Source organism: Gobius niger (genome assembly GCF_951799975.1).
Source record: "Gobius niger genome assembly, chromosome: 12".
NCBI classification, from domain to species: domain Eukaryota; kingdom Metazoa; phylum Chordata; class Actinopteri; order Gobiiformes; family Gobiidae; genus Gobius; species Gobius niger.
This window is the reverse complement of record NC_136863.1, coordinates 7,479,521-7,506,232: the sequence shown is the minus strand read 5'-3', so window position 1 is coordinate 7,506,232 and position 26,712 is coordinate 7,479,521. Positions and strand designations below refer to the sequence as shown.

Sequence of the window (26,712 nt, the reverse complement as noted above, 5' to 3'; positions counted from 1 at the left end):
ACTGTTTTTTTAAAAAAGTGAGCTGAATAAGAATGGCTTTGAGTGCATTAGGCAGATTTCCAATGTTTTATCAGCTCGCATAAACAAGTGTTGCTTTACTATTGTCTATCACAGTCTCTAAGCAGCAGCTGTTGTATAAGCCCTTCCACATAATCAATTATCCGGGCCCTGTGTGATTGCAGTACCCATGGCCTCAGACAGATGGCGCTGCTGTAAAGCCCTTGAATCTCTTGTGTGTGTTTTTTCTTTTTTTTTTTTCCCTTTTCCTTGTAGTTGATTTTTTTTTTTTTATTCCTCCTCCTCGCCTCCATCCGGCTTGTGGCTTGTTTTCTTGCGTGCCCGTCTGTGGAGGAACCGGAATGCTGCCAACAACCATTAGCGTTCACATCTCAGTCCAAGAGCGGCGCGTTAGATCCGTGCGCGCAGGCACAAACGGGGGCCTGTGTCAGGAGGGATACCTCAGGGGTGAGACGCATCAGTGGAAGGGGGGAAGGTGAGGCAGGGGGAAAGAGAATAAACAAAAACAGAAAATGATCTTATGGTGAAGTGAAATTTATCTGAGAATTATCTGTAGAAAGCCGCCAGAGATGCATGATTGTGGAAACACTGTATCAAATTCGATTTTTTTTTTACTGACAACTATTGCATTTGTGATTAGAATTGCAAATGTTTTATAATCCAGAGTCAGTTCGCAGTGCACATTTTGAGCATTTCCCGGAGCATTGTCTTTTAAAAGAGGCCTGAAATACAGTATGGACTACTCAACACAAGAATCGTTTGCATTGCAGAACATGTTCGTAGAGGTCTAAGTACTACGGGGTCAGCAGCTTATACATAAGACTCCTTAGACACCAGATATTTGTTGTTTGCAAATGATATTGCTCTCCCTTAGTAATTATAGTGTTAGTGATTTGTTAATTGTTACTGTTCAAACTGCATCGCAATTACTTGTGCAGCAAAGCTATAATTTTATTAAGTAGCATAAAAGGGGGTATTATGCAAAAGTGACTTTTTAGACCAATGTTACATGTTGTTCTTTCATCAAAAAAACATACCTGGAGTTGTGTTTCGAGCCGTTAGCGCATGTTTGAGTAATCTTTGGATCTTTACCAGTTCCTCAAAAGCTCCTCCTGAGGTGCTATGTATCCAGGGAATGCTTTCCTCAGCTCTCCATCTCTTGCAACGTTTAATACTTTCACGGCGAAGTGAGAACATAGGATAGAATAGATTTTTATTGTCTACCGAGGTAGAAATTCATCTTTGCCTCACCGACACATAAAAACACAAGACTAGGGACAAAACAAACATGCCCAGTAGAAGAAAAAAACACACCACAGCTTCACTACGGTCGCACAGGCCGAGCACTATGACAGGACGATATGGCCTAAAATCTATATATAAAAAAGAAATATCACAATAATGATATATTTGATGATATAATTGACAATGGATAAATCACTTCAAAAGCCCTTACGCCTATTGGGAAGATTAATTCAGTGATATTTTCTTCTTTAAAAAATAAATAAAAATTGCTTAATGTGCTTTGCTTAATAATTAATACTTATTTCCTTGCAGCAAGCAATTTACAGCCTTCATTTCATTTTACTTTTTAAGCACCTGTCTGACGTGTTCTACAGTCAGTGTTTATGCTGAGCATAACGTAAAATGCGACACGATATGGCCCACCCCTACCGAGAAGATTCTTTTTTCTTACTCTTTATTGAAACAGCTACACAGTGAAGAGGAGCAAGAGTGGGAGGGACTTATTGTAGCTTGCTCAGACAGATCAGGAAGAGAATCAACTGGATATTTTGTTTCCACTGTTTTAGATCAATATTGCATTTTTTAACCAACAAAAAAAACAGTGATAAAGCTGTGTTTGACATTTTTACCAAATACTTGCAGAAAGCATAATACCCCCTCTTCAATCCATCCATCCATCCATCCATTTTCTTCCGCTTTATCCGGGGCCGGGTCGCGGGGGCAGCAGTCTCAGCAGAGATGCCCAAACTTCCCGATCCACACACACCTCCTCCAGCTGTTCTGGGGGGACCCCGAGGCGACACCAGGCCAGCTCGGAGACATAGTCCCACCACCGTGTCCTGGGCCTTCCACGAGGCCTTGTCCCCTCTTCAATCCATTTCTATAATGACTTTCTGTTTATAACAATGGATGCACATAAGACAACTGCCAATAAGTCACAAGACTGACAGATAAGCCACTATTTGCACACACTTTTATGCTCTCCAATTCAGATTCACCCCTTTTTGAACTTTTCTTTACCCAGGAAAGTCCCAGTGAGATTCAGAATCTCTTACAGGGAAGTTGTACATGTTTTCTAGTGGCAGGGGAAACCGGAGTTATATTCACAATCCAGCTCTTGTGAGGTGATGTTACAAAGGGTGGATTTTTTGGCACAGGATTTGACATCTCGCCCCGATTGTGCGCAGCGGGGGTTTTCTTCTTGGGTCGTCCTCCACACGTGCACATAATGTTCCCGTCTCACACTTGTCACTGCTTTGACCTGATTCAGGCCTGGCTTAGACCTGGTTAAGTTTGTATTTTGGGTCTGTTTTTGCATGAACAACAATGATTTAGTCTTAAATATCCTTATATTTATCCATGATTTTCTTTTAGTCTTGTACTCGTTCAAATCCTCTTTATTGGACTTGATATGACTTTGTCCATTTACAGTATTTTCCAGACTATAAGTCACTCAGGAGTGTATGTCGCACGCGCCTTGGCAACAACCTGGGCATGGAGGCGTAACTGCACCATTGACAATCCTCTTCCGGCACCACATTGTTGCTTTTTTTGTCTTCTTCAAGAATAACCTCTAATCTCTTTCTCTTTTCGCTCATTCCAAACTTTTTTTCTGTTACTCAATTACTGTTTTTTTTTTCATTGGTCCGGCAAGTAAGTAAGTGCTTTATTTGTCATTATAAAACTGTACAGGAGTAGCAGATACTGGTACACAAGCCTAGAGCTCCATCTAGCGGCTGTCAGTGTGAAAATAAAAATATTGATATATAAGTCGCACCTCAGTATGAGTTGCACTCCCAGCCAAACTAAGAAAAAAAGTGTTACTTATAGTTCGAAAAATACGGCTGTCATTTTTGTCAAACTTAGTAATAAAATGTGCTTTTTTTTATACTTCTTTTCTTTTTTTTTTCTTTCTTTTGTAATGTAGGGCTTTTCAAACATGACTAAAAGACTTGCTGCTACACTTGTGTCTAGACCTGCGCTGTGGCACAAATAATTTAATCAATTTTTAAATCAATGATCCTAGAACGGAGTCCTGCAAACCATTGCCATTGGAAAAAAAAAATGTTTTTGACAGTAGGCTTAGTCCTGGAGGTTTTAGTCCCGGTTTCGTCTTGTTATGTCCTCTATTGTCTTTGCTTACATTTTCTATTTCATACCTTGACCGTAAAATAATACACCTGCCTCGTGCTGTGTGTTCAAAATGAATTGCTTTCCCCCTTTATACAGGTTTTCTTGTATTATTATTGCCAAGACTGGATATTCTGTAGCACTGACATCCCGCCCCGAGTCTGCACTGCGGGGGTTCTCTTCTCGCACCGTCCTCTACACATACCCACATATTGTTCCCGTCTCCACAGAGAGGTTGTGTGTTGGGAGGTTTTTTTGGGGGTCTGTCCCCCCCTGCAGTGTCTCTGACCCGCTCCCGTCTGCCTCCTGTGCCCTCCTCTCATTTATATGCGTTAATTTCCTTCGACCTTTCGGCTGGTTTGTGCGGTGCTTGATTTAATTAAAACTAGATACAGGCACACAATGCTCGCAGATAAACCCTGGCACAAACAAGTGACGCTACATGATCAGATTGTGCTGTATCTCTCCACTGAATGACAGCTTTTTGTGCGTGATTACTGGTGTAAAATGGGATCATCAAAGCTATTATGAGGGAGCACAGTGTATTCATTCATTATTTTGCCTATTGAAGTTGCAGGTTGTGCTTGGCTGCAGCTTGCTCAAACAACTCTTAGACACTGTAGAGGGGTAGTATATGTGCCGCTGAGCTATAATCTTACAACATGCATCGTACACAGTTCAAGTTTTACCCTATTTTATGTATTTTTATAAGCTCTGGCGTGTTATACGTGTATATTCGCTAAAAAAGGCTTACCGCTAAAAGGCTGTTGACACTCAAGACCTGCAAAGTTAAATCCTCCAAAAACAGATGAAATCAGTGTGCCTTTGTTATGGGTTCTCCTGCTGGTGACCAGGCTGCGGTGAATGATAGATCCAGTGCACCGTGCAGTGTCAGAGGTGCAGACAAATGCATAATGTTGTCCAGGAACTGGCCAAAGGCAATGTAAGCTGCTGCTAGCTTAGCATATAGAACTTAGCATACCTTCATAGTTCGTCTTTTAGCTGCTTCTTCCCTCTAGTTTTTGCCTTGGCACCTCTGAATAGTTCCATAAACACCACCAAAAAGGCAGCGTTTGTCCCCAGTGTTCTCATCGTGGCTGACAAAAGTTTAATCAAGGTTCTGCTGCTCCCTTCAGTAATGTATATTCCTGTGTTTTGCGCGTCCACGGGAGCGCTGCCCACAACAACAGCGTGCCATTTTCGTTGACGAGTGAAACCAGGTGAAAATGTCGTGTACTCTGACCAAACGGTGCTGTTTTGAAGTGCACTATGTGGAAAAAACACCAACAGTAACAACTCATGGTGTTTCAGATATCCTCAGGTACATTTGACAAGGTTTAGGATTCTCACAGGGTTGCAGTTAAAGTATTTGGCATAAAATGGTCTTCAGTAGAGGTCGACCAATATGGGTTTTTTCTAATGTACTCAGGCCTGTCACGATAACAAATTTGAAGTTCGATATTTTGAGGCAGGAAAGTATCGCCATAAACAATATTATTGATACTAGATACTGTCAACTCTCTGGCACAAAAATGACAGTAAACCTTTGTTCTCAAAGTGGATCATCAGCACATCCTAAAATACAACACAAGCTGCAGTAAACATAAAAATAATGTAAATCAGTTTGGTTCATTTAAAAATCTAAGTTTTACAAAGAAAAAATAGCGGGGATAAAGCCCAAAAAGATATCGATTACCTGTTTATTGAACGTTAAGTCGATATAGTAATTATCGTGACTGCCCTATATGCACTGACGATTTTTTTGGCAGAGTTTTCCAAATGTCTTGTCCATAATATTGTGTTTGATGCTTTTCTGGACACTCATTTGTAGCCACAGCTGCCCTTGGGTTGACTGACGGAAGATAGGCAACCAGTCTGTGCCATCGACCCCTCTGACCACTACTCACTCACTCACTCATTCACTCACTCACTCACTCACTGACTACATTCGCTAGGCTTCCTGGTGTTCCAAGGTCTGACGGGATCGGGCAGAGCAAAGGCGGTTTAGACTGAGGGCTAATTTATTCAGGACATTCATGTTTAGTAGGTAAATGGTCTCAACTTATATAGCGCTTTTCTACCTTCATTAAGCCGCTGTAAAGCGCCCAAAGCGCTCCCTCGTTCTTTCAAACGAGAGAGAAAATTAGCAGATTCCAAAGCAAAAAGAAGGGTAAGTCTCAATCTCTTACGGTTCTGAAATTATAAGCTGTAGTTCGCAGCATAAAACATGTAAAGTAGGATCCGAGGTGTACAGACAGGCCTAGGAAATTGAGGGAGGGCCCAGCCGGTACTATAAAATACCCAAATATCGGCCGAATATATCGTCTTCAGTCCTTATTGTCTTATTGTGATTATTTCATTGCTGTAGTAGGTAAACAACCCCATTATGTATTCATACAGATATCATCAGCTGGCCCAAGGATTAAAACCCTCAACCTTTCCGCTAACACCCCCTGAATCTCCCACGTGTCTCCTCTGCTAATGTTTAAACATCTATTAGCGGGTCAACAGCTATCCACCTCTTACTTGGCTCGGCTGTCGTTTTGCCGGATAAACCTGGTCCGTCCGTTGCATTTCTCGCCGGGAGCTATATAATCCACTTGTTACTGAGCCATCACATCTGTGGCTATTTGCATTTTAATGTATCTGTCAGATTACATGCAGGTAGATAGGAGGAAGAGGAGGAGGAGGAGGGGAAGCCAGGGGAGCGTGACCGCCCATGGAGATTGCAGGAGCTTCGAGAGTCCTATTTACAACGCTATACGACAACATTCGAGCCAAAACAAGTCACTAATTAGACTGTGTTATTCAATTAAGACGGCCCCACTGCGAGTCGTACACATTTATCTCCACTCATTAAGAGGAAAACGGGGGTATCCGTGTTTATAGCCAAGTAATTGGGAGATGGAGTGAGGTATAAAGTTTTGTCTCGACTTAGCTCTTGTTACCTGCTGTGTTAGACCTAGTTTGAACCTGGTTTAGTCTAAAGTGAAATTGTAGGTCAGGTTTAGTCTTGGTTTAGTTTAGACCTTGCTAACTCCTATCTTAGTCTCGTTTTAGTCTCAGTTTGGACGTGGGCTAGTTTGGTTCAGAGTTAGCCCTAATTTTGACCTGGGTTTGTCCTGGCTTGGTTCTGGTTTATTGGCTTTTGATATTGTGCTTTGACTTATTTCTAGTTTAATATAGGTCAAGGCTTTACTAGTCCTAATTTAAGCCTGATTTAGGCCTGCATTAGATCAGATGTGGTTCTGGCTTAACCTCTTATCCCCCGCCTCAAATCTAAAAGCTTCTGGACTGGAGAGCAACAGTATAACACCTCATTTGAAAGCTAAGACCTACAAAAGTGATCGGTTGTTGGTTGTCACATTTTCTAAGCGTTTTTGTCGTGGTTTTTTGTCAGGTTCTTGCCGGTTTTAGTTACTTTTTCATTGCTTTTGTCGTGTTTTCACCTCGTCTTTGTCACCTCTTTGTTGCATTTTTTTCCCGCATGTTTTTTGTCGCTCTTTTGTCACTTTTTTGCTGCGTTTTCATCCTTGTTTTCGGCACTATTTTGATGCTTTTTATGACGCTTTTTAGATTTGGGTAAATCCAAACAGACAAATATATGCTCGGTTCAGGTGGGGGTTAAGAGGCTAAATTGGGTTTAGGCCTTGGGTATTTAGTTTTGGCTTATTTCTAGTCCAGGTTTAGTCCTTATTTCGTCCTGCTGTAGTTTGGTTTAGTCCTGGTTAAGACCTGTTTTAATCCTGATCATAGTCCCTGTTTAGTCCTTTTGTATTCCCTGCTACCCCACCATATTCTTTGCTTTAGACCACTACAGCGATGCCATGAAGAGGATTATAACAGCTATACGGCATTTTTCCCTTTGATACCCATGATCCTTTGTGCTCCACGCATGTTGTTCTCTCTTGGCTCCGCCGGCTGTTTGTTGCCTATAGCTGTAAGCCGCGGTAATGCCATAGACAAGTGGATTTGAAAGCCAGAATCAAGAGTGAGTCGCCATGTGCCGATCTGCCCCTGTTGCATGCGTTGATAGATGGGATTTGCTCATGCATTCACGATGGTACTTTTATTTACAATGCGCCGCGGTGTTTATGCAAGACCAGACCAGTCAAACGTGAACAAGCTAAAACAAACTGTGGATATGTGTATGCATCTTTCATACTAGACTAGAATAACCTTTTAACCAGTGTACTTTGCATCTGAAATTGCTAGACTGTATCTTTTAAGCTGAATGCACTTCGCAAATCGCCTTCTCGCGGCTTGGCGACCAGCACACAATGTATTAATGCCGTTAAAATCCTGATAATTCCTAACATAGTCTGTACTTTCATTGTCAGTTTCTTATTATGAACTTGATGTAAACAAGTGAGGGTGAAATAATAATAGATAAATAAAAATACAACAGCGCTTCAAATCCTGCAGGTGAACACTTTTCTGACAATGGTGTGTGAATAGGTGAGCGGTTCCTTGATTTAAAGCGCTTTGAGGGCCTTTAATGAAGGAAGAAAAGGACTATATAAATGTTACCATATTAAAAGATCATTTGAGTCAACTAAAAACAGCTGATGTTAAATAAATTGTAGATGCAACACAATTGCATGAAATAGTTCTATGAATTAATAATGATACATTTGGTCAATTGCTGCAGATAGTTGATATATATGTTGTTCACTTCAGAGAACTGTACTAAAGGTGCACTATGCAACTTTTGAAGTGAACATTTTTTTATATTTGTGTTTGTTTGACCATCTAGTGACTCAGTGGCTTTGTGGATGCAGCATGTCACCTTTGTTTTCCCCCACAGTGGTGGCTATGATTCCCCAGAATCAATTGTTTTGGGTGAAATGCTGCACCTGTAACGCCACTGAGTCACTACAAGGTCAAATATACATGAATATTAAGTTATTTTTTAACTTCAAAAGTTGCATAGTGCACCTTTAAGTTGTGTCGACCTAAGAATCCAAATGAACTGAATTTTCAAAAGAAGGTTTAATGTTGTTGTGATAATTTAAAGCTGACAGTGAAACAATCGTTTACATTTTACAGTGTATTATCATACAAAAAAATAAAAAATAAATACAGTGTCCGAAAGACATATTTTAATGTCTTGAAATTATCTTAGGCCCCCCAGCTCACAGCCTCGCGACCCTACTCTTAACTTAAAATATGTCTAAACTGTGTCTAAACGAGAAAGTGCCTGACTTAAAGCAGAACTAAGCAACTCATGCCCCTAGAGGCCATAAGCGCCACTGCAGGTGTCACATGTTGCGATGGAGATTCTTTTTTTTTGGCTCCAACTTGGCTGTAAATACTGTTTATGTGGCGCTAGCCTGCAGTTAGCTTTGCCCGTTAGCCTGTTAGCTTCTTCTTCGTGATTCCATTAGTGTTGGTGACTATTACCCAGTTGCAGCGAAGTTGCAATTGTGGTTGTCTGGCCAGAGACACCAGGGGGAGATGAAAGACCCCCCAATCATCCCATTAACACTTGTTTTACCCCCAGAAGGACTACGAAAAAGATTTTTTAAGGTAAACACGTTACTTTGTGCTGCTTTAACCTCCTAACCCTCGCCTTAAAGGGATATTTCAGGATTTTTGACATAGGGCCTCATTTCCTAGTTATCCAGAGTGTTGTTAATTTCTGGAAATATTTTTTTTGTAATTCATGCAGTTCTTATATTTGAAGAGTTTCGTGGCGCTAGGCTAATGCAAGGCTAGCGCATTTCTATGGTATCAGCTAGCCTCCATTAAAAACAATCTGACCCGCTCCACAGGGCACCTGAGGCAAATCACTTATTTCGCCAGACAAACGATATAAATGTTTGTGTCGATAGTCAAAAATCCTGAAATATCCCTTTAACCAAGTGGGGTTCAGATGGGGGTTAAGAGATTAAAGGCATAACTAAAGCATAATAAAACATTTTTTAGAAAGTCAAAAATTGCAGATGATTACCTCATGAAAAGGCCCCAGTGCCAGCGGTGCATGTATCACAGTTTGAGAAGCGCTGATTTAAATGATTCTGACATGTCCTGAAAAGGAATGGTGAATATATGGACAGAAAAAAAATACAAGGTCAGAAACAGGAGGCCAAGAGGAAGACCGAAGAGGAGATTTATGAGCGCACTAAAAGCGGCCGTGACATTATTTGGTACGAGAGTAGAGGATGTCGAGGAGAGGGTTAGATTGAGTTTTATTGCTATATTTCTGACATAGTAGTTATTTATTATTACGAGCGCATGTGCAGCCTGTTGCCAGTCCTGTGCGCTCCTCTCATATATTTACCGCACTCCCACATTACTTTCTAATCATATCTCCTGCTGTCTCTCACACTCCTACTCACAACATGCGTCTCCCGAAAAAATGACTCACTACTTACCGAACAAATTACGGGCGTTTATTTCACTGTAAAGCCTCGCCTCAAGAGTAATGCTCCCATCTCGTCTCTTTGAATATGCAAGACAAGGCAATTCATTTTCCCTCTCCCCGACTGTATTAACATGATACAACCCCCATTGCATTCTGGGGAAGGAGAAGGCTTGGACTGTGCAGTAGCTGCTGGTTTGAGGTTCTGTTCATATGTCATTGTCACGTGAAGACAAACAACAGGATGGTAAACATTGAGCATCATGCCTGAGATGGTCCTTTGGGAGTGCACTAGCGGGAGTGTGTGTATTTTTACTACATATGTGCTTGAAGAAGCATTAAAGAAAGGGTATTGTAGCAGAGCCAATGCATTCTCCTGCTTTGAGATTATATTAGTGCTTTATAGACCAGACTTGAGGAAAATAGTAAATAAGTGTTTGTAAAAGGCTTGGTACGTGAAATGTTGCCACTTACTTCCTGTGGTGATCATGTTTCCTGTCGTCGTCATTGTGATCAAAGTGATGTGAGATTTAAACAGAATTCAAGCTGTTTTTCATGGAAGTTAGTTCAGCTTATAGAACTATATTAATATTTATTAGCATGAAAAATAAGAAAAAACATCCACACACCGTCTCTGTCTCGAACACTGATCTTCATCAGGCTACTCACTGTGATTTTTCAAGTTAAAGGGACTATACGGAGTTTAAAATTGTTAAAATTAAGTATTTTCCTCCCCCTACATGTTTCAACAATGTCCTAAGGTGTAGAATGAGCTCAGACCTGTTCACCACAACTGCCTCTAAAATCCTACACTGTCACTCAAAAAGGTGTTAATTCGGTCCGAAGTGCCGTCATGCACGAGCTTAGTATAGAAACTGCAGTTACACCTATGACCTGAGGTGGCAGTAGTGAGTATAAAATGGCTAACTTGCATCTAGCCCCTTTAAGAATCCTTCGCTCTTACGCTCCTGTCACTGCCTACTTAAGTGTGCAGAGCTTCTGTTTATCAACGTTAAGCTTTTAGTTTAAAATATCAATGTTTATGAACATAAAAGTGTCCTCTGGCGAAGTATTGGTTTTTGACAGTGGTTATCCACCAGCGGCTTGTTGTCTGCCACATGCCATTCATGATAGCGGAATTTGAAGTTCGATATATTGAGCCATGAACATATTGTGATAAATGATTATTATTATATTACAAGACGGCCTAGAAACAAACTCTAAAGCTTAAAGGGACTAGATGGAAGTTGTCATTTTTATACTCGCTACTGCCATCTCAGGACTTACGCGTGACTGCAGTTTCTATATAAAGCTCGTGCATGACGGTACTTTGGACCCAAATTAACAACTTTTTGAGTGACAGTGCAGGATTTCAGTGGCCGTTGTGGTGAATAGGTCTGGGCTCATTTAACACACTAGGACATTGCTGGAGCAAGTAGGGGTAGAAAATACTCAAGTGCAACATTTTTCAACTCTGTCTAATCCCTTTAAAGCAGTACTAAGTAACTTGTTTACCTTAATAAATCCTTTCCGCAGTCCCTCTGGAGGTAATACAAGTGTTGATGGGATGATTGAGGGGTCTTTCATCTCCCCCTGGTGTCTCTGGCCAGAAAACCACAATTGTAACTTGGCTGCCAACGGGTCAAAGCACCAATACACACTAATGGGATCACGAAGAAGAAGCTAACAGGCTAACGGGCAAAGCTAACTGTGGGCTAGCACCACTTAAACAGTATTTACAGCCAAGTGTGAGTGAAAAAACTGATTACTATTGTGTAATTGGATGTGCAATATCCCTCTCTCCCTTTGTCTTTTCTGTCAGTGTAGGATTTACTCTCTCGGACAAACAAACGTAACATGCTACGACACCTGCAGTGGCGCTTATGGCCTCTAGGGGCATGAGTTACTTAGTGGGCTTAAAACAATGACCTTTTCAATAACTTACTCAAGTTCATGTACTTGAGGAATACCCGTACTACCCACCTCTGGTCAATATAGTAATGATCTTGACAGCCCTAGTCTTATAATAATATTAATAGAACAGTAATTCTAACAAGAGCAGGAACGAGGAAGTTAGCCGGAACTAGCATCATGGTGCCATGCTACACAGATCCTATGTGGCGTTGGTGCAATATTTGTGTTTATGCAAGGAGTAGAAGGTCAACAAGGTCAAAGACTATATTTCCACCTTGTTGCTGCTCTCAACCTGCTCATATACAGTATATTAAATCAACAGCCTGTCCTTAAAATCCAATGTGATTTGTGTATCTGTTTAGCATTTAGTTTCATGCTTGTTCATGTTTTAATGCCCACAAATCTGAAATGCGCAACTGAAGCGTGACAGCAAAACGTAAATGACTAAACCAATTGCAATCGCCAGACAATATACAATTATACATTTTCCCCCTCATGTCTATGCATCTGGCTACACAAGAGTTACAAAAAGGACTGACACCCACCATTTGTGTCATATAAAATGGCAGTAATTTCAAACAATCCAATTCTAGATGGTCAAACAAATGCATAAAACATACAATGATTTGTTTGTGTTTCGTAAATGGCAACATCATAGTAAACGTAGCTCCATTTTGTGGCAGTAGCTGCTATTGTCCATTATTTGCATGTAAAAAAAACAACACCGACACATCAGAAAGTAATGAGAACAGAGCCATTGAGGCGTATGACATGGTGAGAAAATTGCCATCCTTGACTGAATGGGAAAGCTGGTGTGGTCTTGATTTAATTGTGTCTTTCAAGATGCTCAGACCCAAAGGCTGGAGATTAAAATGTATTTTGGTACCACTTGTGACACGAGAGGACTTCATCAATGTTGGGAGTGGTGGTGCTCCAGACGGGTTGACACTGACAGCACTCGCTCTTGGATACGAATGGACCAACAATCTAGTCATTTTGTTTTCAAGGGCACTAGTGAATGTAAATAAGGAAGTTTGACTAAATATTGCTGAATTCTATGTTATTGCTGGCATTAACTATTGATCTGCTTGGTTCACAGCAACTGCCTCTAAAATCCTGCACTGTTACTCAAAAAGTTGTTAATTCGAGACCGGAGTGCCGTCATGCTTGATATAGAAGCTGCAGTTATGCCTAAGACCTGAGGTGGCAGTAGTGAGGATAAAAATGACCAACTTATCTAGTCCCTTTAACATTTGAGTTCTCATTCTTGTTGTATAATGGAAAACATGTGACATGTGATCTAAGTGTTTTTAATGACCGAAGAAAAATAAACTAACACTACTACTACTACTGCTATATTTTTAAAAGATAAAATGTTAAAGGTCAGGATTTTTGACATAGGGCCTCATTTCCTAGTTATCCAGAGTGTTGCTGATTTCTGGAGATATTTTTTGTAATTCATGCCGTTCTTATATTTGAAGAGTTTCGTGGCGCTTAGGCTAGTGCAAGGCTAGCGCATTTCTATGGTATCAGCTAGCCTGCATTAAAAACTCCACAGTGCACCAGAGGCAAATCACTTATAACGCCAGACTAACCATATAAATGTCTGTGTCGATAGAATAATTTTAACCATTTTGCATTTAAAATACGATATATTTGAGCAGCATCAGCTTCGTGGTTGTATAAGCTACTCAGCGGTGGAGTGATCTGCTAGAAAATAGTCCCTCAAAATGCGATCATTCATGTGATGCAAGGTCAGTTATATTCCATAGATTATTCTATCGACACAGACATTTATATGGTTAGTCTGGTGTTAGAAGTGATTTGCCTCAGGTGCTGCTCTGTGGGTCAGACTGTTTTTAATGCAGGCTAGCTGATACCATAGAAATGCGCTAGCCTTGCACAAGCCTAGCGCCACGAAACTCTTCAAATATAAGAACTGCATGAATAAAAAAATATCTCCAGAAATCAGCAACACTCTGGATAACTAGGAAATGAGGCCCTATGTCAAAAATCCTGAAATATCCCTTTAAGTGTGAAGAAACAAAAGGAGCAGATATTACAAGACTTGATCTTCTCCTCTGCTCCGTTTCATTTATACTGTATTGGTTTGGCGGTTTTGGTGTATTTCTAAGAAGTCACTTTTCAATAAATAAAATTAAAACATTAAAATAAATTGTGAGCTACTTTTACGCAAACAAAAATGGCAGAGAGCTTCTTTTTTGAGGCTTATGTAACAATGCGACTTCGAGTTCAACCCAGAGCGTCGGTTGCCAAGATGATATTTCAATACTAAACGCTTGACTTTCCTCTCGAAAAACTAAAACTAAAAGCTTGTTTGCATATTGTGTTCAACATGTTCAGAACACAAAAACAAAAATGTTGCACATAATGCTGCACGAAATCCTTTGGGAGCTACTTGGAAAGAGCTACTGGTTGGACACACTGGATCTGTCTCGAGGCTATAGGAGAACAGAATATAGAGGTCTTATCACACAGTGCTATCCCAGCTGTTGCTCTGTTGTTTACCTCAAACAGCGGAAGGTAATCAGGACTAAATAATAACTCAATCTCCAGTTTTCATAATCCGACACGTGGGCTTATTGTATGTGCCATGATGAATTGGGTGCGTGGCTTAAAGTTGCCTTGGGAGACGTCTAAGTGACAGTGAATAGAGCGTGTACTGACAGCTTTATGCTCCCTGGTAACGAGTGAACAGTAAATATATGAAGCTCAGTTCTGTGGTGGAGGAGGAAGAGACAGGAGCTGCATTTCAATGTGGAACAAGCCAAGGTCGCTATGTAATGCAATGAATGAGCCCGCCGTTTATGTGGTGCGAGAGGTCAGCCGCGGAGCTAAAGCGGCTAAATCACCGGCCGTCTGGTAAAGAAACGCTGTGCAACAGTCCAATTACTGAATAAGGCTGTTGTGGCGGCTCAGAATAGCAAAAAGCACTCACTCTGGTGCTTTATGGCCTTAATTAAATGAGAGATTCAGAGGGGAATAAAAGCCTTGAGCTGCAGCTCTCATAATAACAAAGTTTTCTTCAAGTTTTTAAGGAAAAGGCTGTGCCACAGTTATCGCTCTCGCCTCAAAGCAGGGACGTCTGTGGTTCACGTGTCTAGGCATGATTCCTCCAGGTCCTCCGCCACAAAAAACATCAACAATAGGCTCCCTTTCTGGGCCAAGACCGTGGACATAGTATAATGATAGACCGCCAATGGCCATTTTGCATTACCGTGGAACATGCTCCTAAAAAGCAGGCCATATCTTTGCTGTAAACTCAGCCAGGCAGAGCAGCTACAAACCTCCACAGTTCTCCAGGACTTGTCATTCAAAGGCCAAAGATCAAACTTTAAAACTCTAAAGAACAAAAATAGCCTGGTTTGTAATATGATACCCCCTCCCTGTTGTCACTGGTGGAAACTCTATCTTTAAACTCTGTAATATTCCTTGGAGCCAGGCAAGTTGTTTTTTCTTGGTGTAAAGTCCCCATAGGATTAAATAATATGGAGTCACCCCAAGCCACAAGAGGGAGATATTGCTGCAATGTCAGCACCATCAGTGCGATCACCGCCCATTGGCCGAGACAAAGAAAAGAAGAAAAGATTCTGAATGTGAGTGGAACTCGCATAACCTGCCTGCAAGCTGAATACCCTCCGTATTTGTGAGTTCACAAACACACAAGAATCCATCTTGTGCTGCTCCCACCAATCTGTTTGAGTCCGAACCAAATGTTCGGGCTAAATTTATATTAATTAACAACATGGCAAGGCCGGATAAACATGAGGTACATACTTTACAAACACACACAACATCCAAAACTACATTCTCTCATCCGAACGATTCAAACTGGAGCGATCCCAGGCTGATGTTAGTGCAAATGTTATTGACAGTAATATCAGTCTGGCTCTTGCAGGTTAGGACTCACAAGAACAGATCATGAATGTTGTATTCCTTATCTGGCCGAGTTTAAACATAAAGGTTCATTAGGATGAAATAGTCCACTTTCCTGTTAAGTTTATGCAGACTTTTCCAATGTAAAGAAGGATTTGTCAAGTTATCTGTCCTGGGTCGTGCCAGGGCACCAGACTGGCTCATTTCCCACTAAAAATGACAAAGTGGATTCATGTCCAAACTAACTTTTGTCCACTCTGTGCCATAGCATTGCAATTTCCTGCCTGTAATGTGACTTTGAAAGACATTACAAAGTCCTTGAACAGTAAGCGCTGAATGAGAGTGTGAAAACTGATAGCATTTCCTCTGAGGGTCAAATATTGGCAGAACGGGACGAACTTGGCTCTGACTCTGCAACTGGCTCCCCGATTAAACCACGGGCGGACATTTTGTGTCGGATTATTCACGGGACTGCGCTGTACTCATGTTCCACTAGACTGAACTCCCTCATTAGGTCATCCGCCTCCAAAGAGCATTAAATTTTCACCGGGCATGAATAAGTCAAGGAGTCCTGCTTTAGATCACGCTGTGCTAAGAGTCCCTGAACTCATCATAGGTGGACGGGAGAAACAGGCACGAACGGGAAACATTTGACCAATTTAAAAAGCAGGAAGGTACTGAGGCACTGGAATATCTCACTGGCTAAAACACCAGTTTAAGTACATGAAATGAAAGTAATTATACAAATTCACGGAAGAGGCTACAAAGCTACTATGGCATGTTGTGGAGTGGGAGCCTTAAGATTTACAAATTAAACATCTAAGGAATATTTCTTGACAATTGAGTATTTTGTAAAAGGTCCTGATACCCTGCAGTAATTCCTAATAGCCTCGTAGCTTAATGGCCTATGTCAGTGATTCCCAAAGTGAGGTCCGGGGCCACAGAGGCACTGCAAAGGAGCCCACAACTTATTTACAAATGTGTTCAAGACTTATTCAGTGTTGAGCCTATAGTCATTGCTAATTTTTATTAATTAATCGCAGTTAATCACATTAGAGCAGCATTTATTTAGGGGCTGTATTACTTTTTAGAGGTATATTTTAGATGCTTCTTTGTATTTTCCTACATTTTAACTCTTTTGCAGTGGAGATGTGAGGCCTGTGTGATCATTTCAAACACTTCAAAGACAATAGCAGGTTGATTTCCTTTGGAGAATGATCTGTTAAAATAAAGGTATGCCAGCTTAACTGTGTGAGTAAACAAGTCTGACAGTAAAATTGTTTTTGGCTTTATGTTGTGTTTGTCCCTGAGCAACGTCTTGCAGGAAAAAGCAAACTGAAAAAGTGCCGCTAAAATAAAGTGTGATGAAGGAATAGGCCACCATTTTTACATACTGAGATATGTTCTTACCTTAGCTTTGACGAGTTCTTTAGGACCTGTCTGGTCTTCACCCGTGCCTTCAGTCACCTAAACACAGCGCAGACGGCGTTAGCATTTAGCCTCTCCTCCTCTCCTCTATAGCTCCAAAACTGGTCAAGATAGAAGCTACCAAGCTCTTCCACGTTTTCCCTTTTTAAATATGGTTTTGTGAAGTGTTCCACTACAAAGTATAATTCCACAAAATTAAACAATGTGGATTTTCTAAGCGGATAAAAGGGGGAACTATATTGTAAGGCGTGATAATACCAGGAGTAGTTCGAAATCCGCGCAGTAATCTTCACTTTACTGTGCGGATGCCAAATTTCTCCTGGTAAGTTTTAATTTTAATTCAAATGACAAATAAAGCGCCTTTAAAAGTGCCAAAACAGTCGTTCTGTTTCATAAAATAAACGTTTGCAACAAAAAAATATTCAGATAAAAAAAAAAAAAAAAAAACATATCTGCATGCCGCAGCACGCGTGACGTCATGCAGAGCGGAGAAAGTAGTGAGCTTGTGTCCGAATCGCCAACAGAATCAGAGACTATATAGTCGACTATATAGTGCGGGCCTATGTAGTGAATGAGGGGTTAGGGACTAGTGTGGACATTCGGATACAGCCTACGCTTTTCTCTAATTATTCAAAAGCTACTTTAACAAATGCTGAATTATGAATATAGTTAATAAAGATAAAAAGACATGGAGAGGAGCATAGAGATTCAACAGCCCATAGAGACGTAAAAAAAAACAGAATGCTAACATGATGCTTCATGTTAACGTCGTGCTAAAGCTAACGCTAGCTAGCACTGCCGTTATGACTGCCGTTTTTTCACTTCTACTGAACAATCTGCTGTGAATAAATATCAATATGAGCCCGATTTAGACGTGACTTTATATGTATGTGATAAATAAGTTTATGTTTCGCCAGAAAATGGCTAAAAAGAGTGAAAAATTGTGTTTCCCAAAAAGATTCTATTTTTCCCCTCAGCGAGGCCGTGTCCCCTTCAATGACGCAATGCCGTCTGTATCTATAAGATGCACCCCCTGCCAAACTATGAAAAAAAAGTGCGACTTATTGACGAATAAGATTAAAAGACTAACAGCACAACAAAACCAACTGGGGTCGGTCGGGGGTCCCAGATCCCGCAGATGCACATTGTTGTTGTGTCCTTGGGCAAGACACTTCACCCACCTTGCCTCCACTGTCTGCGTACATTGGTGTATGAATGAGAGTGTGTATCGGTGACTGGTTCCTTTCCTGTAAAGCGCTTTGGGCCTGATGAAAGTAAGTTTAGACCATTTTACCATTCAAACGAACACTGGCACCAGGCAGCTTCTCCCACAACTATGGATTTGAATTTCTATCATGCTTCTGTTTATGGCCCCCAACAGGATCTGCTCGGCAACTGGAGGAAAGCCAGGCCGCCGAATGTCTAACTGACTTAATGCTCGTATAAATCGCCATCCCTAATCAAGGACGTTTTTATTAGCGGTGCGTGTCATCCTCCGCTTCCGGCACGTTCGGCCCATAATCCAGTCAGAGGGAGATGGATAGACGCGCGGCCCATTGATGAAGTTTAATTTATAATGTGTCTTTCTTCAGATACAGCTTTATGTCCGTGAACTAAACTGACATTTGGGTATTGGGGTCAGTATCTTCTCATAACACTTGATTTGTTTTGTTGATATATGCACAGTTTTGGAGTCAAGACATGGAAAATGCTGCTGCTGATGCTTTAATCATGCATTAACAAACAATCTTCTTCAAGCATGGGGGGAGAGGACCTTGGTTTTTCTTTGCTCTCACAGACGGTCCTTGTATTCTGGCATTGATGGTGCACCTATCAGCGCGGGGCTCATTCATAATATGTAAAAAAGGCTCAAGCAATTAGTGTAAAGTTACAACTACAGCATTATTCACTAATATGTTAAGAAGGATTAACCTCCGCTGCCAAACCTACAAACTGTTTAGACAGGTTTGACACTCATTTCAAAACTAATTATGTGCAAAAAGGAAACGCGGCTAAGAATAGATTAAACGGAAAGCGCAATCGTCGGGGGATGTGTGACCGTACCATTCAGGAGAAAGGATTTATCGCCAAGGATTTTATTTCAAAGGACATCTTCTTTTTGATTGTGCTTTTGGAGGGGCGGGAGAATACGTTATTAGTTGCATTGTGATTGGGCTGCCAGTGTCACAATGTTCTGAAACTAGTGGAGGACCTGTAATGAGAGATGATTCATGGCTTACATTGTTTTTGGCTATTGTTTTTCTCTGGATGATGTTTGATAGTACAGTCAAAATGGATTGGATAACGCTCAATAGATACAGACGGCATCTCCGGAATCGCCCATATATGGTCATGTTTGAAAACAGTCAAGGAGGAAAACAATTTTGAAAAAATCTAAACTTTCTCTAATTATTCAAAAACGACTTTAACAAATGCGGAATTATGAACATAGTTTTCTACTAAATAAAGATACAAAGAGGGGAGGAGCAAAGTAGTTCAACAGCCCATAAATACATTAAAAAACGGAGAATGCTAACATGATGCTACATGTTAGCATCGGGCTAATGCTAGCGTTAGCTAGCACTAGCTACAACTGCCGTTTTTTCACTTCTACAGAACAATCTGCTGTGAGAAAATATCCATATGGACCTGATTTACACTTGACTTTATATGTATGTGATAAATAAGTTCATATTCCACCAGAAAATGGCTAAAAAGAGTGAAAAAGTGTGTTTCCAAAAAGATTCTATTTTCCCCCTTGGCGAGGCCACGCCCCCTTCTATGACGAGATGCCGTCTGTATCTATCAACCTTTCGCAAATCCCTGCCCCAAAACGAGCTTTGTCCAATCATAGGTCATAGCAACCGTTGCTAACCGAACATCTTCCCTTAGTAACTAATGGAGGAACTGTTTCTCTCCTTTCAAAGCTGATAAACGAGCTGAAAAACACTGGCTTCAAACTTTTGTGCCAAGCTAATACACGTCTACCATCCGTCTTGTCATTTGCCAAGAGTTTTATTGCGAGACAATGTCACAAAAGAAGTGATAATCTGGCACGTTTACTGTCTAAGCGCTACCCCAGACTGGCTGTAAAAGTAACACTTGGGTGTAGGGCACAGATGGCTCAGTGGTCATAGGACGTAAGAATGAGGAAGCAGTAACTTTCAGATTTAAGTCAGAAGAGAACTTATCCGGTAGTGCATGACTCGTCCACAGAACAGTGCTGGTTGCATTTAAGGTAGCCATTTTCTGATTTCCTATCACACTGGTTGCTTTAGCCTCAGTAGTTTTAGTGTCCCCTTTGTTGCATATTTTGTGCCTCGAGCTGGAGGATACCACGCTGGTATTGCACCAAAAAGTCACAACGTGCACTTCTCCCCCGTTATGGCATACGCTAAACTCTACTTTGTGCAGTAGCTAGCTAACATTTCTTAAAGGGACTATTCACCTTGTTCCAGAGGGTCGCGTGGGCGCCGCCATGAATTGTGCCCGCCCCTTTTCTCCTATCTGTTAACATGGGACTGGAGAAGTCCACATAAAATCAGTTACTACACGAAAACAAAGCTTTTCGGCCGCGCAGAGAAACGGGACAGTGTTGACCTGTTGGTGCAAATGAACATTGGACATTTTACACAAATCAATCTACTAAACATCAGATTTGAGCGGAGAATATTTTCCCTTGTTCCATTTGCTCCATTTAAATGAATGGGCTTTGCGGACGACCGGAAGTGTCTGTGCAATGGAAGTACTGAGACAACGCAAAAAGTGGCAAAAGTGGGTGAGGCGGAATAAGGTGAATACGGAGTTTAAAAATCTCAATTCTAAGTATTTTCCTCCCCCTACATGTTCCAGCAATGTCCTAATGTGTAGATTGAGCCCAGACCTGTTCACCACAACTGCCTCTAAAATCCTGCACTGTCACTCAAAAAGTTGTTACTTCGGGTCCGTCATGCACGAGCTTAATATATAGTTTGCAGTTATGGGTAAGACCTGAGGTGGCAGTAGTAAGCATAAAATGACCAACTTGCATCTAGTCTCTTTAAAGTGCTAGTCTGTAAGATTGCATAGTGAGGAGAGAGTGAGAGTGAAGTTTTGAAATAAGCAATCAAGTTTCTCCCCTCCCCTCCTGATTGGATTTGAAACAAGGCCATAGGAAGATAGTTTGCAAACTGCAGGCAATATTAATAAAGAGGAACAAAAAATAAAAATATCTTCCCACGGCTCTAATTTGAAAGCCTCTCCTGGTTTGCAAAATGAGCCCGTCAGTGGTTGTAACATAACATGCATTAACATGTAATAATAGCTGTGATAAATAACAATAGCTATAAACAACTATGCCACTGGTATGAAGTTAATCATATTTGTTTTCGTATATTATCATTATTGGGCATAATGACAGCAGTATTTTTAGTTGGTGTTTGGGACGAATCCTTTTCTTTAAATCTATTCTAGTCTTGTTTTCAGACTGTAATATGTCAAACGTTTATTACCAACCAGCAAACATTTTTATTATGTGCTGGATGTGGCCAGAGAATGACCAGCACAGCCCCGAGACGAATGACGCCATTGACTTGAAATGCGACCTCTCGAAACCCCTTTCTTTCTACCACATCTATCATAGCGGGTTATGTGACCTGTGGGGCGGCTGTGTTATCAGAGGGAGGGGGTTCGGAGGGGGCTAAGGAGGGCCCACCTGCTCCGCTCAAAGACACTGCACTAAGGGGCAGATCTAACTGGCTGCTCCCCTCTCTGCGACCCGACTGAAGGAGGCTGCGGGAGGAGAGGACTGACCCACTTTCACTCCTCTCTGTGTCATTACCTGAACAAAATGAAGTCATGTCTGTAGGGGAGGGGGCTGCGGTGGTCCTCGGTGAATAGAAGCTTCTTAATAGTAGTAGTCTGTTGCATTTGGGATTGTCTCACCTCCAAATCCAGGCAGTTCTATATAAGCATTTTATCTGCACTCTTGACTAGTGAATTCAACAATAAAAGGATAAGTGTGATGAAAACCTAGTGCTGTATCACAATGGCAAAATGTTGAAAATAGGGTTCTAATACCATGAAGTAAAGCCAACAAAGTAAAGTTTTTTATCATGTTAATTACTGTTAGTTAACTTATGTATGGACCAATTTAATAGAAGTATATTATACAAATCCTAAGGAGGCAAAGAAGGGCAAAGTGTACTATTGTTCACCAATGTCCAACCCTAATGTTTGGTGCGTGCTTTGAATATGTGTGTGTTTTGATGTGCCGCCTTATTCTGCACTAAATGTAGTTTATCAGTGTATTTTTCCAGAGGCACTGGACCACACCATTGGGCAGTATTGTAAATGAGACAGAACAGCAGTTTTGAAATAATTTTTTGACTTAACCTCCTAACCCACAGAATGAAAACGCAACAAAAACACATAAAGTAACAAAGAAGTGACAAGAACGTGATACAAAAAAGCGACGAAATAAATGACAATGAAGCGATGGAAAAAGTGGCAAAAATGTGACAAAAATGCAAAAGAAAAAAGCTCAAAAAAAGGACAAAGCAGCAGTAAAGTGATGAAGAAAGATGAAAAAGTGGTACAAACTTTATAAACAGAACAAAAAAGTGTCAAACGTGATACAAAGCAACAAAAAAGTGTCAAAAATGTGAAAAAACAACCAATTAAAGTGGCAAAAAAACATAACATGGCAACAATGCAAGGAAAATATCAGTTTATATCAGTTTTGTAGGTTAGCTTAGCTTTCAAATTAGGTGTTACTCTGGCCTATAGGCTGTCAGCTCCAGTTGTGCTGCTTTTAGACTTGGGTAAAGACAAACTGGAGAAAATGTGCTTGGTTCAGGAGGGGGTTAAAGCAGTACTAAGTAACTTGTTTACCTTACTAAATCCTTTCCGTAGTCCCTCTGCAGGTGACACAAGTGTTGATGGGATGATTGGGGGGTCGTTCATCTCCCTCTGGTGTCTCTGGCCAGAAAACCACAATTGCAGCTTTCCCTGCTCCGACCCGGAGTCACCAATACACACTAATGGAATCACGAAGAAGACGCTAACAGACTAACGGGCAAAGCTAGCTTAAACAGTTTACAGCGTGAAAAAAAATATTTCCATTGTGTAATTGGATGTACAATATCCCTCTCTCCCTTTGTCTTTTCTGTCAGCGTAGTATTTACTCTCACGGACAGTTATTGAGTACCCTTACATGCATTACTGGCATTAAAGATCCATACAGTTTTTATATATTGATATACAAGAGAAAGAAAAACGATGGTGAAAAGTAGATTAACCACTGCCAGGAACAATGAGAGAATGACTTTTATTTGACAAAATGGCCATGTTTTTCTTAACATGTTCGGTACAAAAACAATTTTCTCTGCTCAGGGAAAACTCTCTCATGAATGCGTAATTCTCCCTCTCCTCATCATATCCCCCGCGGTAAATGTTATGACTGCAGTCCCACCGCTGTGAAATCAGCTCGACACTGGACAAATTTACCAAACAAATGACTCTTTATCCAAACATTACGCCGTCGAATCCAGACTGCGTCGCTGCATGTTCCTCTGTGTGCCGCCGCTAAAAAAAAAAACTGTTTACAGCTCTGGCCCCGTTCCTGGTTTTCCCTGGTTAGATTGATATTGATTTGCTCTGGCCGGCTGGATCATGATACTGAGTGACCATTTTGTCCCTGGTTGGCTTATTTTTTGTCAGTGGTTGCCTCTGGGAATGGGCAAAACTAACTAAAATGAATAGACAAATATTTTTAGTCAGAAAACTGTGATAACCAATACAATAACCCTGCATGGGAAAATGGACTAAAATTAACCAGAATTTAAATCCCTCCCCTTTTTATTACATAGATCACATGGTTGTTAACAGTATTGACAATGATGATAGTTTCAAACCATGTAGTTTGGCTGAATATTTGAAGGTTTATGCAATTAGTATTATAGTAATTTTGTTATTATCCTAATCTCCCACCCTTTGTTTTCATTTAGCTCATTTGTGGATGACCTTTTCCCCCATTAGACTCACTTTATGCTCTATAATTATTGTGTCTTTCCCGTGTGTTTTCGTCCTAGGCCCCACATGGTGACGGACTACATGGGCATCAGGAACGAGAGCTTCATGAAGATCGCTGCAGTCGGGACGTGGATGGGAGACTTTGTCACAGCCTGGATGGTATGAAATATTGTTTTCACTTGCAAGGCCACAACAGAAGGTGCAAATAGGAATTTATAAAGGTGAGATGATGATCGCTGGGTGAGACTACCCGTGGGGGCTGCGTCTTAGAAGAAGAAGATCTTTTTTTATATAGCGCTTTTCACAGACTTAGTCACAAAGCGTGTACCTAGCTCTTGAGGACCCCCCTTGGAGCAGAAGAATCATTTTTGAAAGATACAACGGACGAATAGGGAGCGAGTGTGGGGTCGACAGTATCAGATAAACATTGTTGAATGGGCATGGCTGGTACAAATAGGGCATCCGGGTAATTAGAGGCATGGAGTGGTTGGCTGCGGGATTGATTGAGGCGTGGTCCTGCTCCTGAACTTAGTCAATGAAGTGTTCCATTTATTGAAAACATTATTTCGATTTTGGTTGCGAAAGAGCACTTGGATGCTCCACAGCACAACTGGCAAAATATACGGTGGACTGATTAACCCAAAGTTCAATAGTTTGGGAAGCCTATCCCCACTGTGAAGATGTGTCTTCCACATGGAAGACGTTTTGGCTTTAGCTTTGAATATTAACCCCTTAACTCCCACCTGAACCGAGCACATTTTCTCCAGTTTGGCTTTACCCCAATCCAAAAGCTTCTGGAAAAAAGCTGTGAAAATAGCAACAAAACTGAGACGAAAACCATGATGGAAATGTGACAAAAAAGTGAGAAAACTTTGACAAAAATGACAAAAAATTGATTAAAAAACATTACAAAAAAGTTACAATAATGAGTTGAAACCCCCCCCAAAAAAAGATGCAAAAAAAACTGATGACATGAGGAAAAAGATCAATTTTGATGAGTTTTGTAGGTCTTAGCTTTCAAATGAGGTGTTACATTGGCCTACAGGATTTGGGTAAAGCTGAACTGGAGAAAATGCTCTCAGTTCAGGCGGGAGTTAAGAGGTTGAATTAGAACGTTTTTCAGAAGCAGGTGTTTTAATTCTGTTTTGAAATGTGTCTTGTAAGCCCACGAGAACTGAGCACTTATGTGAAAGACACAATAATTAGAATAAATCAAATCAAATAAATAAATTCAGTGTCCTAGCTTAGCGATAGCATGAAGGCCGCTGCAGATCCAGGACCGCAGATTCACGGCCATCTTGTATCGGACCCGTCCAGTCATCAAATCCGATCCAATCCGATACTCTAAAAAAGCCTGATCGGCTACCGATACCGATACTGATTATCGGATCGCTACATCCCTACTGTGAAGCATGGTGCAGGTGTTTTGCTTAGGACAACGTGCTATGGAAATATGAATTCACAAGCTTAGCACGATATTTTTCAGAAAGACCTGAGAGATTCACAACAGCGCGGAATAAGTAAAGAAACGGCTTTTCTGTAGTCGCAGATCAGACGTGCACAACAATCAGGACCATTCCTCTTTACGAAACTGCTGCAGTTCAGCGAGATTCAGGGGGTGCACTTACTTATTCCATGCTCTCCTGTGAATGTTTACATGTTATGGCCAATCAAAACATTATCAAATGTAAATGTTTGGGTGGTATTAGTTTAAGCAGATGCTGTTTAATCATGCCTGTGATTTTAACAAAGTTCAGAACACATTTTATGACGGTGGGCAGATATTATAGGCAGAATGTAAGAAATTCATAACGGTGCACTCACTTTCCCTCCCACTGTATACACAATGATACACAGAGAAGCACAATCATTATTTCACTCACTCACCATCCTGTATCACAATCCTTCAATGTGAACAGGTTTGCAGACAGAAAGGTGGAAATTGTGTCTCCTACTGTTGCTTTAACACTTAAGTGATACAGTGGGGGAAAAAAAAGTATTTGGTCAGTTCCCCATTGACTTTCTATTGGATTTTGCAAAATACTTTTTTTCCTCACTGTATATTGTGCAGTCCATAAAATCACATGCCTTTAGCGATCTGAGCCTGTTCCTACAAATGCACACTTATAGTTAAAATTAATACGGAAGACAGGCGCAATTCTAATGTATGGGGAGGTATGGCTTTGTCCTTTTCTTGGTGTGTACTTTCTGTGGTTTCTTTATCATTAACACATTACAAGATGAAGCTTAGTGGCCACTGGATGTGCATAAAGATCAGAGGACTGCTTCTCCTTTTATTTCTATGGGAGTCTTAGAACTGTAGGTACTCAATTTAAATTCATTTAATTTTGAAAAACAAGTCAAATATTCTCAAACTTCTAATGTCACACTTACAAAAAATGGTGAATTCACAATGATGTTGAATGGTCGTGCAGTAGTGTAACATTATTTTTTTTAAATGTGAACCATTCCAAAGCTGACATCACTTCCTCATTATGTAGGTCAGGTGCTCCTTCTCCTGTCAAAGCCGGGCCCGGTCCTCGGTGAGAGTTGAGGAGGGTCTTAGTGAAGCCAAAGGGGGTCTCTGTCAGGACGGGGGAGCAGCCGAGAGGAGCCTTTTCACGTTCATTTGTTAACATAACAGGCCTTACAGCTCCACCGGGACGCCCCGCACCTGCACTGGGGGTTGATGGTTTGACAAGCTT

At 41.0% G+C, this 26,712-nt stretch overlaps 1 protein-coding gene across 1 annotated transcript in view; it reads left to right on the top strand.

Moving 5' to 3' along the window:
• Positions 1–26,712, top strand: part of tmem117 (transmembrane protein 117) — a gene marked incomplete at its 3' end in the record, with an annotated part of 118,675 nt that overhangs the window by 45,007 nt on the left and 46,956 nt on the right. The window contains exon 4 of the mRNA XM_079567113.1: positions 24,067–24,166. Within this exon, the coding sequence (XP_079423239.1) occupies positions 24,067–24,166 (100 nt within the window). The remainder of the gene's footprint in view (positions 1–24,066; positions 24,167–26,712) is intronic.